This window comes from Cuculus canorus, chromosome 17 (genome assembly GCF_017976375.1).
Source record: "Cuculus canorus isolate bCucCan1 chromosome 17, bCucCan1.pri, whole genome shotgun sequence".
NCBI lineage: Eukaryota > Metazoa > Chordata > Aves > Cuculiformes > Cuculidae > Cuculus > Cuculus canorus.
In genome coordinates this window covers 14,187,771-14,203,753 of record NC_071417.1, presented here as the reverse complement: position 1 = coordinate 14,203,753, position 15,983 = coordinate 14,187,771, and the positions used below count along the sequence as shown (strand labels likewise).

Here is a 15,983-nt window from a genome sequence, read left to right as displayed (position 1 = left end):
CCCAGGGGGACCCTGGCTGTCCCTGGCACCCGCGGGCTCCCTGGCAGACGGATGAGAATAAAATACTCGGCAGCACCGGGATAAGTCAGACTGCCAAGCGTAAAGGGGGTCCCAGCTGTCCCCACAGCTGAGGTCGTGGCCAGGGAAGAGATGCAGGCAAAAGCCCTGGTAAGAGGAAGGAAATCGGGTCCTGCATATCTGTGGGTCGCAGCACGATACCCGTCCCCAGGGCTGGGATGACATTGGTGGCACCTTTAGCACAGGAGGTTTAGAGATTTTCAGTTCATGAGAGCCAAAGCCCCTCACAGCTGCCATCGGGTGGGCACCGCAGCGCCCTTACACCGGAGAGAGGGAGCGAGGGCACCTTGGCTCACAGGAGGGCACCTGGGGCAGGGTGGGTGTCCCTAACCCCGAGCCCAACCCTCTCAGCACGGAAGTCCCACAAAGCACCCCAGGATTTTCCATGAGCTGGAGCAACTCCCTGGCAAAGCGTGGGGCAGCCCCAGCGCTGCCCAGCCTCCCCCCACCGCTGGGTCACTCACCCCCAACCACTAAAGCACAGCATCAGGCTGCACAGCAAAACCCCGCTGGGCCCTACACGGAGAAATGTTAATTGCAAAAGCCCCTTTCCCCATCACCTCGTATTCTCCTTTCACACTGCAAACTGGTCAATAATCCATTTGCTTTGGCAGAACCCTGCTCCGGGCACAGAGCTGCATGGGGGCCAGAGTAGCCAGCCCCCAGCCCAGGCGAATGGGAGGGAACAGATTAATGTATTCTTTTGTTCCAGGATGAACCCTGGGTTTAGCACAGCTTTAACCCGCTGAACCTTCTGGGGAATTTAGATGAAAGAGGCTTTATCTTTGGGACCAGAAGCAGGATGATGGCGTGGGATGGGGTGCAAGGAAGGGTCGTCTGGAAGGAAGAAAAGCTAAAAAAAAAAAAATATATATATATATCACCTTCTGCACCAGGAAGCTCAATGATGCCCCACAAGGACACAGGACTGAGCCCCTCGCTGTGGGGATGGATCTGGGCTCTGCCCACCGTGGGGACTCCTGGCAGGACACCCACACCACAGCTGAACCGCTTGTCGCACCACAAGGGCACCGGCTTGGCCCACAAAACTGATGGGGAGATGGACAGCACTGGCCCAGAAACCATGCTGTCGCCTCCACCGCTGCGGGAAGTGCGGGGCTGGATCCAGGGCTGGGATCCGTGGTATTTGCAGAGGAGCAGCTGTCAAGTGTGGGAGAAAACAGAAATCCAGATGGTCATCTTAATTTTTCATTTGGCTAACCGGTCTCCCCGTCTCCTCTCTTGTGCACTCCGATCGCTGGCACTGCAGTCATTTGCTCTTAAATTAGCCAGGAGCATCATCAGAGAAGAGAGACCGATCTGAGCAGCGGCGCAGCGAAACCTTCAGGAAAAACAAACCCAGACTGGAGCCGGGCACGGAGACAGCGGCAAGAGGAGCTGCCGCAAGCCCTATGGCTGTTCTGGGAGCAGAAGCCTGGCTCTGGCTCTCGCTGGGCTACAAACCTAGCACCGGCTCAGGGTGCTGGGGACACTGCCTGATGGGGACCCATTTCAAGTCCCCTGGGAATGCGAGATCTTACATCCCACGGGTGCAATCCTGCCAAGACAACAGCGTCAGGCTCCCAGCAGAGCCCCAGGTGATGCAAGCCAAGTTCGCAACCCTTAGTAGAAGAGCCACAGACTGCGGTCCTCCTGCTCCCTCAGCCTTCATCTTCAGCTCCTCGGGCAGCACAGCTCCTTCTGGAGCACAGGGGTGAACACAAATACCTCACAGACCCCAGGGAGAGCCCCGTCAGGCTGACCCCACTCCACACCTGTAGCGAGGGCGGCAGCGCAGATGGCTGCACCGCAGGGAATATCCCGGGTCCCAGCCGGTGGCACACGCTGCGAGGAGACAAAAGGAGCTGGGCTACACTGTTGTGGGGAGCCAGCAGCATCGTAGCTGGCTGTGCAGAGTATATCCCAGCTTGAGGACCCTTTCGCACAGGATCTGCTGGTGCCACGGTACAAAACGCAGCAAAGCTGAGCTGGCGGGTCCATTTTTGCCCTGCGGAGACAGTTCCCTTCCTGCCAGAATTGGCATCCCCAGCAAAACAGAGGCGCATGCATTTGTTAACTTTTTAATGGAGCTGCAAACACTTCCAGCCGCAGTCCTCAGCTCAACTGGGATGTCCACAGCAATGCAAATCGCTCAGAGCTGTGCATTGCCCCTGGTACTCGGGCTTGCTGTATTTCCCCAATGTCCTAATTTGTTGCTGTATTACACCTCTGACTGTGAGACATTTAAGCAGCACGGCTCACTCGGGCACATTCACGGAGGAGAAAGTGAGTGTGAATCTCCACTCAGCCACTGATGGTCCCCTTGGGTGCCAACCGTAGCCCAGTGGAGCAGAAAAGAAAGCCACGGTGGTTCCTCTCGCTCACAAGGGCTGGAGCCCTGCAAATGCTGCCCATGGAAACTAGGTTTGCTCTTCTTTGAAAGCCTAAGCTGTGCCTTTCCCAATTACCTGCCCCGATTGACAGCAACTGCACGGATCAAAAAAATTCATGCTCGGGCGACTGGGCTGCAGTGGCAGAAGTGAAGCCCCATTGCAGGAGCAGCAGGACCCCCGTCCCCGTCACTGCTGCGGGTCACAGCCTCCGCTGGCATGGGCAGCGCCCGAAACAACTCGCTCCCTGCGAGCTCTCTGCTCTTTAGGACAGGCTGAGCCCCTGACACCCAGCCCGCTACCGACCAAGCCCCTCTCATCTACCCATCCATCACCTTCATGAAACTTTGGGTTGCTCCTCACACAGGTAGGAAGCAGCCAGCAGTGGAAATACAGAGCAGAGAGAGGGGAGAACCAGCAAAAGCCTCCTTTCCTTACAAAAACAGTGCAAAGAGGATATTTTTAACCAATATTGAGACAGTCAGCAAAACAAAACCGGTCTAAATTGGAGACTTTGTCGTTACGAGGAAGCCACGCTGATCCTCGTCCATGCGACAGCGCAGCTGAGCAGCTCGGGGGGTACGAGCAGCCCCCGCCAGGGGCTTTGACCCTCACTCTGCCACTGGCGGACATGAGGGGCACTGGAGGAGCACAATTCTGAGCTGAATCGGATGCCCTTCTAAAAAGTCAGAACATCTAACAAAAGCCGCGGGTATATAGACTAGTTTTAGACAAAGAACCAGATAAATCAGCAAAGAATGGTCTTTTTTTTTTCCTTTTTTTTTTTCTTTATTATCCAACCAAGCCCGGAGTCTCCCTTCAGGCTCTCTCCTACAGCAGCTGCCCCTCACAAGACAACCAAACACATCGATAAATCCTCACAGCCCTCAGACAGGTCCTCTCTTAACCTAAAACAGCTGCACCTCACGAGACGGGTTTATATGATGAGATAATTAAACAGATAAACGGGCTGCAGCAAAACTTACTGATGAACTCCCGGGGGGACGGCGGGGCGCCCCGAGCCCAGCGCTTACCTGGGCAGCGCTCTGCGGGCGGTGATGCTGGCGACGATGACGCTCTCGGGTCGCGGCGTGGCCACGGCTTTGAAGGTGCCTCGCCAGAACTTCTCGAAGAGCTGCTTCTCGCCCTGCTGCACGCCGGCCATCCCCGGCCCCGCCGCGCCGCATCCCCGCCCCGCGCGCCGCCGCCTCCGCGCCGCTTTTGTGCCGCTGGGGCGGGGGAAGGGGCCGGGACCCGCCGAGCTCCCGCCCCGGCACCGCCCCGCGCCGCCGGGGACCCGCGGGGGGAGCCCGGGGGATGGGGGAACAGCCCGGGGGGAACAGCCCGGGGGACGGGGGGGGGGGGGAGCCCGGGGGGAACAGCCCGGGGGACGGGGGGGACAGCCCGGGGGACGGGGGGTGCCGCTCCGCAGACCCATAGCCACGGGCGTTCCGTGCTCCATCCCCATCGTTTCCTTCCCCAGCCAAGGAGCCACTTCCAGCTCGCTCCTGGATGTCTCGGGTGGCTCCCACTCTACAGACCCATCATCGTGGTCCCTTGCACCTTCCCCAGCCGAGGAAGCACTTCCAACTTGGTCCTGGATGTCTCATGTGCCTCCCACTCTACAGACCCATCACCACAGTCTCCCAGACCCTCCATGCTGCATCCCCATCGTTTCCTTCCCCAGCCAAGGAAGCACTTCCAGCTCACTGCTGGATGTCTCAGGTGGCTCCCAATCTACAGACCCATCACCATGGTCCCCTGGACCTTCCTTGCTCCATCCCCACCACTACCTTCCCCAGCCCGTGACCCACTTCCAGCTCGTTTCTGGATGTCTCAGGTGGCTCCCACTCTACAGACCCATTGCCAGTCTCCCGGACCTGCACCAGCGAAGGAACCACTTCCAGCTCACTGCTGGATCGTGGATGCCCCAGCACCAGCCTGGGCACCTGCCAGTCCCTGAACCCCATCGCAGGCTACCAGCAGCCATTGTGTTTGCCACTCCCAACTGTTCACCTGACACAGGTAAAGAGAGTCCAGAGTCACCAGCTCAGACGGTCCATGGAGAAAGCAGCAGGAGGCTGTGGAGATCACTCTGTATCTGGTCCATACTGGGACTTTCTATGAGGAGGAGATTTTCAAAGAGATGCTCCTTTTTTTCCCCTCTTCTCATTTTACAGGTGCTGGTGGAGTTGCAAGGACAGGGCATGTTGCCTCTTGACCCCAGTGATGGGGTCCTAACCAGCTCAGAAAAGAAGACCTTGCCTTCCAGGGCAGGATTTGACCCCCCATGACCAGGCACAGGGAGAGGGGGAAGGAAGGGCTGGGGTGGCACAAGTGCAGCGGGGCTATTGCCTTTAGCCTCTGCACTGAGGACAATAAAAACGTCTTTAGGAGAAAATGCTTCTTCTACCAGATGCTTTGAAGCGCAAGTAAAAGCTGGTGACCTTGGATGGATGAGTCGCTCTCCATTGTGCCTTGGAAACCCACATGATACATTTATGTAAGCGATGGGGGGATAATGGAGCCAGGAACAATAGGCAGTGGGAACAGAGAAAGAATGAAAATCACAGAGAAACTTGATCGGTTTCTTGCAATAAATACAAAATTGTCCCCTTTTTTCTTTGTGCTCCCTGGTGCCAGGGCTCTGCCCCACCAGTTCTGGGGACGGGTGGCTGTGAGCCATGTCCCCATGCTGCGAGCTGCAAAGCGAGCGCCGCGGTGGCACGCGCCGGCCGGCAGCAGCGGGCTTTGTGCTGCGAGGCCAGGGGTGGATGCTGGCGAAACAGCAGCGGTGGAAGCAGGCATGGATCCAGCATGGCTTTATAGAAGCGCAGTCAGCTCTGCCAGACATCGCCTAAAAAGACCAAAAAAAAAGACCGAAGGGGAGGATGATGTTCATGCATGGCAGAGAGATGCTCAGTGGAGGCTGCTCCTCCCAGTAAACCACCCAGAGGCAACGGGCGCTGCCCTGGCGCTGGGAAAGGCCACTGCCAGCTGCGGCTGCACTCCAGCCTAGGGCGCATTACACACACCCTGGGCAGGAGACATCAGTGAGGATCCTCCAGGGACGGCCGTGGCCAGCAAGTGGTGAGGCTGAGCAGGAGGAGAAGGGGAAAGGGCTTGAGAGGTCTAGAGCAGCCACACTGCAAGAACACAGCTGGGGGGGGGGGGTTACAGAGAGCACCCCCAGCAGCTCCTGCCGGCCCCAGGACAGCCAGCAGCGGTGGGTGCTGCCACTCACCCCATCGCCCCTCTCCCATGGCCGGGCAGGTAGGCACTCAAAAGCCAAGAAAAACCAGCTTGGGTTTCCTCTGGTCCTTGCAGCCCTTCCCACAACACTCAGCCTATTTGTTAGGAGCCCATTTCCCTTCCGGGCATGTTAGACTCAAAGAGAGATCAGGTGTAAGTACGTACGCGCACTGGTCTGGCTCCATGGTTCCGGGGCTGGGGTCAGCCTCAGCCCTCTGCTCCCGGCTCATTAACCAGACACACTGCAAAGCATCGGCACCCGCATCCCCCTGGGCTTTGCAGGATGAGTCCAACTACCCTCTAGCTGCAACCAGGGTTCTTGTTGCACCCCAGGGTACTTTGCTCTCTTCCACCAGTGATCCTGGCACAGCTCTAAACACCCCAAAATTAACTACCAAATAAAAGGAATAATAAATGTTTGCACTATTAAATTAGCAGCACGGGTGGTGTGTGGGCAGGAGGAAGGCTGCGATCATTACAAGAACCCTGTCTCCTGGCATACCTTGTGGAGACATCAGTGAGCCAATTAAGCAATTGGCTCAGTTAACGGAGGCTCCTAGGAATAGACTTCCCTGCTATAGAATAACTGCGCTATAATAAATTGCCTCATAAATAAACAGCCTGGAAAAGCATTACAAGATACCCAGAAAAAAAGCACTATATCATAAGCAGAAATTATTTCTTACGTTTCTAGAGTGTCTATGAGCCCACGGCGATGGCTCCCCAAGCCCAGGGTGGTTCTCCTGTGAAGGGCCGTGGGGACGGTGCCCTGGAGCACAGGCAGCCCCGCTGCCCCCTGCCCGGCGCCCTCGGGGGGTCACGGAACCGGCGTCCCCGGAGCCCTGGCGGGGGCTGCCTACCCTGCGAGACCATCGGCTGCCAACAGCAGCCAGACAGCGGGTACTCACGCCGTGGGCATTGCAATAAAAGCTACCCTGGGTTATTTATCGCCAGAGCAATAACATGTGGCGCTGACAGGTTCAAACGTTTGCACCCAACACAGCGGAGAGAGCGAGTCCTCGGATGGGAACAAGGAAACCGGGACTTGGAAGATTGCTGCCAAATTTCCTCTAAGCAAATAAAATACAATAACATTTTAAAAAATCGCTTCCTTAAAGAGCTCTTCTTGCGTGATATTTTTTTCCTAATGACACAAAGAGCTGAGCCTGGGCCCCCCCTCTGCTGCAGAGGGAGGGGGGCTGCGCACAAGGCTCTCGGCGAGGCAGCCGGGCCCCCAGCACCGCTCACGGCACGCGTCCCTGCAGCCCCGCGACCACCCAGCACACCCCACCCCACAAAGCCCCGACTCGGGCCAAAACCCCTGAGGGACCCCAGAGGGACCCACACGGCGCAGGGGCTCCCAGCCCTGCCTTCTCCTGCTTATCCCTGCTTTATCCCCCCCACGTTTATCCCCCCACAGGGACCAATCTCCCCATGCCCTCCCACCCCCAGGCTTTGAGTTTTGGGGTGACAGAGAAAAGAGAGCGGTCCCTGCTCGAGGCGAACACCCACGGTGGGCATTCAGCCACGGTCAAGGAGAACAAGCTCTGGGGCCGAGGGAAGAAATGAGCAGCAGGGTGAAGCTGTGTATGCTCGAGACGTACCTGAGGGGAGGGAAAGGAGAAAATGTGTTTAACTAGGATTAAATTTTAATCTAGTCCCCCTCCTAGAGAGAAGAAAGCTGAGTTTGTCCTGGAGCTGCACAAATATTTCTTTTTATCAATGTTAATTTATTTTTTTTATTATTATTATCAGTTTGTGCCCAGTGGGAAGAGCCAGAGCCTGGTTTTGCCCAAACCACCCCATTCCCACCTCCACCCATTCCGCAGCCAAACAGGTTTACTGCAAATGCAGAAAATCAATAATTATCTTTACAAGTATTCATTATCACTCAAGAGTCAATAAACAAAGGCTACAAGTGCCCTCTATTCGTGGCACTTCAGAAGCACCTACCAATTATTCCCTTGACTAAGCCAGCCCTGCCTGGCAGGAGGGGGATTCTCCACCGAACGCTACAACGCGGCTGCCTGCTGCAATGTGTTCCTGCTTCAGCCGGGGAGAAGGAAGAGGAGAAGGAAGAGGAGAAGATCCTTGCTTAAAATAACATTCGCAACTCAGATGCGAACCTGGAAGGTGATGCCCGGCTCCGCTTCGGACGCCGTGGCAGGTGCAGATGGATGCTGAGCGGGTTCAGCCTGGGCAGAGAGGTGGGAGATGCTCCGCGGGGCTGGATCAGAGCTGGTTTTCCCAGGACAGGTGGCGCTGAGCAGGCAGCGGGGCAGGGAAGCATCAACAGCTGCAGAACAACGTGCAGCACCGTGTGCTGAGTTGGAGAAAGCCCTCAGAGGGAGGCAGGTGGCTGAGCAGCCCTGTGCCACTACCGAAGAACCTTTATCTCAGTAAATGCCTTTTGAAGAGTCAAACCATTGTGAGAGGGCGTTCACCATTTTTCTGGTGGGAAGTACCCGGTGTATGGCTCTTTCCCCCTGCTGAAATGCTCCCAGCGCAGCCCCGGGCAGAGCCTGGCACCCGCCGTCTCCCCTCTGCCCATCGCCACGCCCTGGTATATCCAAGGATGAGCACTTCCCAAAGGTGTCCTTTTTTCCTGTCTTTCCTCTCTGTACCTGTGGAAGACGTATTTTCACCCACTGGAAACCCAGAGGCACCCGCAGCCCTAGGGCAGCTGTGAGCTGTGCTGGCCCTGTGGCAGGGGACGGCGACAGTGGCCACCGTGTCCCTTCTCTCCGGTCCCCGCGTTGTGCCTCTCCAGGTGATAAATAAGAGAGAGGAGGGGAAGCAGAGCTGCAGCCTTCCTTGAAGAGCACCGCGGCCACAGGCACTGGTGTGCATCCATTGCTGGCAGGGGCCATCCGTCAGCGCCTGGCTGAGAAGCTTTGGGATGCTGGGCATGGCACGGAGGGGCTGCGGGGAGCAGCGTGGAGGGAGCTGATATTAGGGGGACACGGATGGTTTGAGATAACAGAGGATGAGAGTGCCTCCGTCCCCTCCGTCAGCGTTGGCTCACGATGCAGTGTTACCCCCAGGCCCCAGCTGCCTCACAGCGATCTCAAGACACCTCTCCATCATCTCCAGATGGATTCTATGGACCTGCCAACTGGCTGCATCCCCCTCCCCGGGGCTCCCCACAGCAGCGGGACCAGATGCTCCCTTGAAGGTCTCCCACCCTGGCATTCTGCACTGGCCTCGGCAGAGGCAGTCAGCTTCTCCATCAGCAGGAGAGGGGTCTACAGCTCGCCTGGTCACACTCCCACTCCAGCATAAGCGCTTTTTCCTTCCTGCTCACCTCCCAAAGCTGCCTGGCCCTGATATTTAGGCAGCGCAAGATGAAAAGGCACGGGGAAAGATAAGTGCGAGTGTTTGCAAGCAGAGCCATTTGCAGCTGCTGGAAAGAGGGGAATGAAAGGGCAGGAGCAGAGGGGAGGAAGAAAAGCCAGACTGTGTCCATTTCTTCCCCTTGGCACTAAAAAAAGTTCCAGAGTGGGAAGGGGGATGGAGGGATTGAAATGAAAATGTAATTTTTCCCTTCCAAGCTGCAGCGGCCGTGGCAGCGAGCCAGCCCCCTGGGACCATGCGGCAAAGCCACACAGCCGCTGCCGCTTTCCCAGTGCCACTGCTGAAAGGTCAAACACAGCCGGTGGAGGGGGATGGAGCCCCCGGCCACACATGTCCAGGCAGGGACCAGTTTGCCAGCCCAGGAGGAAACGGAGGAAAGTCCTGGGCTGGGCAACAGCACGCACGGGCAGCCCCAACCGCAGGCAGAGGGTCTCAGCGCTCCAAGGATGCCCCAAGAGATGCTGCGGGCAAAATGCAGAGCTGCTCTCCTCTTCTTTGCCTTCCCCAGCTGGCAATTAGCAGCCTCCAATCACACGAATAACACTGTTGCCTGTTGGGGTAATTAGTAACTAACAAAGTGGAAACAGCCAGGTTGGGTGCCAGCCTCCAGCTCTGGTCCCGGCTGGAGCTGGGGTTTGGGGATGCTCAACACAGGTTTGGGTAGCAGAGCTGTGAGGAATCTGACTTTTGCCTCCAGCTCAGGAGGGGTGGGATGGGTCAGACCCCAGACACACGTTCTTCTTCAAGTTGGCACTGGGATGTTTCCCCAGTTTACTCCAGGTCCTTGTGCCAGCCTGGCTGGCTCCTGCCCACTCCCCAGCACCCACCTGCACCTCACCCCACTGCACCCATGAACCAAACCATCTCCTCTCCAATCTGTTTAAGCTTTAGAAACCCCACTGGACTCAACAGCCCTCACCTTCCCTTGGCCCCCCTGGCTACAAGAGCCCATCTCCTGGGGGCGCCTGAGACCCAGACAAGGTGAATGATGTACAACCCCCACGTTTTCAGTTTGGGCACAGACCTCAAAACTCATTTCATACCATGACCCCCCCATCCTGAGCCCACCATGGATGGGGAAGATGCTGCTCAAGAAACACAGAGCTAACCACCAACCCAAAGCTATTTAACCCAGCCTGCCTGGGGTGTGCCGATGGGATGAACAGTTTGATCCATGATCCTCTCATTGGTTTTTTCCTCCAGCTTTATTTCCACCCCTCCTCCTCTAGGTTATTGCACTGGGCTAGCAGCAGCCGTGCATAAAGGAGCCCCGTTCCGCCTCCTCCGCCCCTGCCACGCAGGGCTGCCTGCACCCCAGGGGAAACGAAGCACCACCGAGCAAAGTGCTGCATTCCAGCTTTTATAGACTATTACTTATAATGGAGAGGAACAAAAATACTGTAAAATAAAGCACTCGGGGGCGCCAGCCTAAGCGTTAAATAGGCTTCTGCTAAAAAGCTGCTTCGACTGAAAAAGCTTCATTATTTGGATCGAAGGCATTACCCTGCTGGTGAGAAAGCTGGAGCTTGGATGAAGCCGAGGGGACAGGCAGCACCATTGCAGGAAAGGGGCTCTTGTGATCCTCCAGGGCCACAGAACGCTCCCTCCTGGGGTACGGAACGCTCCCTCCTGGGGTACAGAACACTCCCTCCTGGGGTACAGAACGCTCCCTCCTGGGGTACAGGATGCTCCCTGCTTGTCTCCCTCCCACCAGTCACTTAGAGAGCCCCAGGAGAGCACTCAGTCCCCTAAATTTTAGACTTCCCACCTTGTGTCTGTGGAGCAGCGCAGCTCTAGCAGAACATCCAGAGGATTTTGCAATGTTAATGGGCAGCACAACTGCTAATGTGTAAACTTTTACTGTTCTGGAGAACAAAAGGGGAGTTTAGGGAGCAGACACTTCCTATTAAGACACACTAATGAAATGTGAAAATGTTTTACTGTGCTGTAATTTTATATATTTTTGAACGCAGCCGCAGCTGCAGCGCTGTTCCATTTGAGGCTAATTTAAGTACCAATTAAACTGGGCTAAATTACAGCCAAGTACACCATGGGAACGGATGTGACAAGGGACATGTCCGGGAGCCCCAGATCTCACTGACCTTGCCATCACCTTTCAAGCTGGTTTGCAAGCAAGATCAAGAGCTGCTGGCTCCGGGCACCCACTGAAGGGCCATGGCAGGTCTCTGAGGATGGGGGGGATTTCCAAGATGGGGCAATGTGGTGGCCCCGAATTTCCCACGGACTCTGAAGCTGCCAGGGGCATCTGCAGGTGCCCAGCTCTTGGAGAGGTCCTTGTCCATGCTGGCTGCCAGTGAGGAGCTTGGATGAAGTCAAGGCTGTGGCAAATCTTCCTGCTCAGCCAGGGACGCCCACACCCCCTCACAGGAGCTGTGATATCCTTCCCAGAGCATCTCCTCAGTCCGCAGTTGCCTGGTGAACACCAGGGCTGCCGCTGCGTGCTCCACCCTGCACATCACTGACGCCACCCCTTGCCCCAGCTGCCTCCTGGGGAAGTTGATTCAACTCAGATGAAAACCACGTTTCTCTGGAGAATGAAGGAGCTGATGGGATTTTCTTCCTCCTTTTTGGTAAATGAAGGAATAAACTTCCAAAGGCTGGGTTGTGCTCACTGGCCTCACCTTTGTAGCATCCTGAGCAGGGTCGGTGGCCACACAGCTGGGTACCAGCTCCCCTTGGCAGAGATGGAGTCCAAAGGCAGCGCAGGTGCCCCACCACCTTTGGCCCGATGCTGTTTGTGTGTTTTAGGACACAGAGCACGTTCTCCACAGTTTGGGGTTGGGCTGATTTGGTTTGCTGATGATAGCTGTGGGATTTGCTCCAGAAAGGCTGGTTCAGAGGAGAAAGACAACTCTCCACAGCCAACTCTCTGCAGGGACAAGTCTTTGTGAGGAGCCCCGAGTGCCCAATTGTTTGGAGGTGGTGTTGGGTTTTATGTTGAGGGACACAGGGGCATAGCATCCATCCACCCCCACATCTTCCTCAGCCGCAGGCAACTAGGAATGCTGGGAACCATCAGTCCCTGCAGAGTGTCAGCCCCGTAGAAGTGTCCTGCAGAGAGCTGGTGTGGAGAGTATTCTTAGATCCATTCACGGGGCTTCAAAAGAGCTGCAGGTTGATGTTTGGACCAGCAGCCAGCTCAGCTGTTCCCACAGCTCCCAGTACATGGAGCTGCCAGCTTTCCTAAGGGCATTTTATTTTTCTGATTGATTTAGGCAATTACAATAAATCCCAAGTTCCCTGGTTTCTGGCTGAGTTGAGCTCAGGAGGACCAGGGCTTCCTCCCACAGCCGGTGGCCCTTGTGCCCAGGGCCGCCCCAGCCCTGCAGCCCCCTGCCTGCCCCCCCTTTCCTCCAGCCAGAGGAGCGCAGGATTGGCACAGAGCCCCCGGTGCGGGGCTCCCACTCGCCTGCGACACACCCCCCCCCTCGCTTCTCCCCAGAATACAGGACAAAGACAATCCAGGGCTGTCGGACATCACCTGCTGCCCATCAAACAGCCGAGGCTGATGAAGAAGGAAACTCCATTCCCAAACACTCAGCTCTGAGCCCCCTCCCGGGCTCACCGCCCCGCTCTGGAAGACCCTCACCACCCCCAAAGAGCCTCTGCAGGCAGCAGCGCGCTCCTGCCAGCGCTCCCTCTGCTCCCGCTGCCTTTTACGAGTGCCCGTTAGCCAGGCCATGCTTCATGAACTCCAATTACCAGGTTGTTCCTACCGGCCACCACCAAGCCCGGTGCCCACGGCGGGGCACGCGGTGGCCCCAGGGGAGCGGGGCTGGCCCTGCCACTTCCCCGCGATGCTGGCCCAGCACCCGGTGGGCACAGATCCCGCGGCTGGAGGCGGCTGCAGCCGGGCACAGACCTCCCCAGAGTCCTGCTAGCTCCTCTTTAATTAATCCAATTACAACATTGCGTTGGCGGTGCAACCAGTGGATTAATTGCTGTTTGCTCCAGGTAAATGGCAGGCGGAAACACTCCCGTGTTCAAACAGGCTTATCATCTGCTATTAACTCTAAAAAGCCCAGCCTCAAACCTGGCCGGAGAAGAAGGCAGTCCCACCGCCAGCATCATCCCCGCTGGGAGGCTCCTCCTGAGCATTTGCAGAGCCAATGTTCCCAAAAAACAAACCCTCACGTAAGACTGAAAAAACAAAGATTAGGAGGACAATGCTTGGAGCCGGAGTGCGGAGTGGACGTCTGCTTGTTCTCAGATATTTTTTTTAAGGGAAACAAAGGAGCTTATTGGAGACGATTGTTCAGACTGTTAAGATGAAAGCCTTAAGAGTAAACAGATGCTGGTCACGATTCAGCGCTCATTAAGGCACGAGAAGGATTCATTTCATATGCATGATTAACTCCTGGCCACTGATGATTTACACAGCAGATGATCAAAAGAGGATTAATTATTCCACAAATCAGGCTGCTGCCAGCCGACCCCGGTGCCGCTCAGCGCTGCCGGTGGCACAGCCCGTGGCCACCGAAAGTGGGGCGCTTGTGGCCGTCGCTGCTCCGTGGCCGTGTGCGGCTCCCGCTGAGTGCTGTCTGCCCCCACCAAAGGCTCTCTGAGTCCCATCCCACCCTCCCCACCATCACCTGGCGTTGCTGCCTGGCAGCTCCCCAACTGCCCCCCCGGGCACCGCTGGCAGCGCCGCGTTCGGCACCAAAGGGCGTTTGTGGGGCGCCGCCCTGCTGGGGCAGCTGCCAGGGGGGCATTGGCTTTCTGACACCGGCCTGATAATCTCCTCCTCCGTTAGAGGTAATTAACCCAGGGAAGGTTTCTCTCCACTTGACACCTTTTCTTTCCTTTGTGATTGATGGAGTCTCTCCTGTTACAAATCCACGCCGTAATTAAAGGAAGGAACTCCACTCCCTCTACCTGATTTATTTCTTAATACAGTCCCCTTTTGATCCTCTCTCTCTCTCAACTAAATTACGAGCTGTGAATCAACACCCTGGCGCTACAAAAGCTGTTCTGCCTCGCTCGCTTTCCTCCGCTTTTCTCTCCAAGTCCTGACGATGGGGACTTACACACAAGTTACACCGAGAGTTACACCACACACCAGCTCTGCTTTCACGTGGATTTTATGAGGGGTCAGATCCTGCGGGCTGGGGGGCTCACAGAGAGCAAAGAGGACCCCCTTCAGACTGCAGGGGCAGAGCAGGGGGGAATTTCCTTGCAGCACTCCGTGTCCCCGTGTCCCTGGTGTTGAAGCTGCGAGGGGACACGAGGCAGCTGGGGGGACCGTGGCCCCAGTCCAGGCATCACTCTCCTGCCTGCATCCCAATCCCGAGGAGGGGAAACCCCTGCCAGAAACATCACCTGGGCTCTGCTGGACTTGTTGGTCTTTGGGAATGACAAATTGCCAATCTGCGAAGCGTCTTCACCTGCTCTGGGGCTCAGCCCGTTCTCAAGCACCCCAGCACACGCGGTGCCCATCCCTGCCATCCGGCAGCATCCCTCCCGCGCCATAACCCCCCCGGATCTCCCAGCCCTCACTTCCCTGCACCTCCATCCCTGCTCAGAGGCCACTACTGAGGGAAAATTGGACATCGGCCACCTCATAGGCAGAGCCCCTGGACACACACCACCCACCCACCGGGTACGGCCAACGCGCATCGCGGCGGCTGCCGGTGGGCTGGGGAAGCCGTGTGTCCCTGGGGCATCAGAGTGCCACGAGTCTTCCCTGTGCAGTCTGGGTGATGACAGACCTTTCGATGAAGGATAATGGTGTTTTGCCTTTAAATATACCGCACTGTTGACTCATGACTGCAGCACCCGGGACAGGAGGTGTAAATCAGGGAGGGCTCCCGGAGGCACTCGGAGCCTCGTCCCGCTGAGAGCATCTCCTGCACCCCAGACCGAGGAGAGGGGAGGCAGGCACCCGCGCCCTCCGCTTCATCCCCCTGCTGAGTGCAAATGAGCCTGATGTTAATTTAATGAACTTCTGATGATTATCACCTTTATTTTTAAGTCTGAATTCCTGCAGGAGTCACCTTCAACAGGGAAAGGCAGCCCCTCCCCAGGGCGGCGGGGAGATGGATTGATTGCCTGTATCTGATTAGCAATTACACTGGCGCACTTCAGCGGTAAATACTGTCACCCTGGGCTGGGGATGGGGTGACGGCAGAGCGCGGGGTCCCTGCGGAGGGGCAGGAGCGTGCAGGGGGGAGAGCCGCACGCCAGCGCCCGGATGGCGCTGACACCCACCGTGGGCTCAGTGTCCACACAGCACAGAGCAGGAGGCCACAGACCCCCCGGCTGAGGGGACAATCCCTGACGGAACATGCTTCCCTAAGATTTTCAAGGCTCTGTGTGGAAGCCGCTGAGTTGAGCTCAACGCCTCTCTCCCCTGGGATAACTGTCTCCTGCTGGCAAAGCCGCCGGGCTGGTGCGTACAGACATTCATGAGTTGTGTCTTTAATACAGCACTGGATTATTTGCTTTATAAATTCTTAAGAAGAGATTTATAGATGAGCTATTACTGGCATTACAGACTATTAATAAATCAGTTAAACCCACATAAAAATACTGAATTCTGCCCCTTTACGTTGGCATAATTAACATCGGAAGGGACACGAGGCAGAGTGGTGCAGGAGGAGGCAGTGTTGGTGCCCTTTGTCCCCCGGGCCACCTCCCCTGCCCCCGGGAGCCACATCTTCGCCGGCTCTGTGGGGATGTGGGAGCCCTGCTCTCCAAAGCCATCCTCATCCAGCCTGTTCAAACAGCCACTCACAAGGCTGCCGCTCTGCCAAGCTCTCGTCTCTTTAGTCTTAGGTGAACTGGCTATTTAAACAACACTTAAGTATTACAGCTGCTGCCTGTAAAGTGCCTGTGTGACACGAGTCCCGTTCCTAGGCGCTTTAAAAGCCTTTGTGTAAAAGAAATTAA

At 56.6% G+C, this 15,983-nt stretch overlaps 1 protein-coding gene across 3 annotated transcripts in view; it reads right to left on the bottom strand.

Moving 5' to 3' along the window:
• The window catches only part of SRRM4 (serine/arginine repetitive matrix 4), a 43,269-nt gene extending 39,595 nt beyond the window's left edge, over positions 1-3,674 (bottom strand). For all 3 annotated transcript variants that reach the window (XM_054082647.1, XM_054082649.1, XM_054082648.1), the window contains exon 1: positions 3,503-3,674. In XM_054082647.1, the coding sequence (XP_053938622.1) occupies positions 3,503-3,633 (131 nt within the window). In that variant the 5' untranslated portion in view covers positions 3,634-3,674. The remainder of the gene's footprint in view (positions 1-3,502) is intronic.
• Between the last annotated feature and the right edge of the window lie 12,309 nt (positions 3,675-15,983).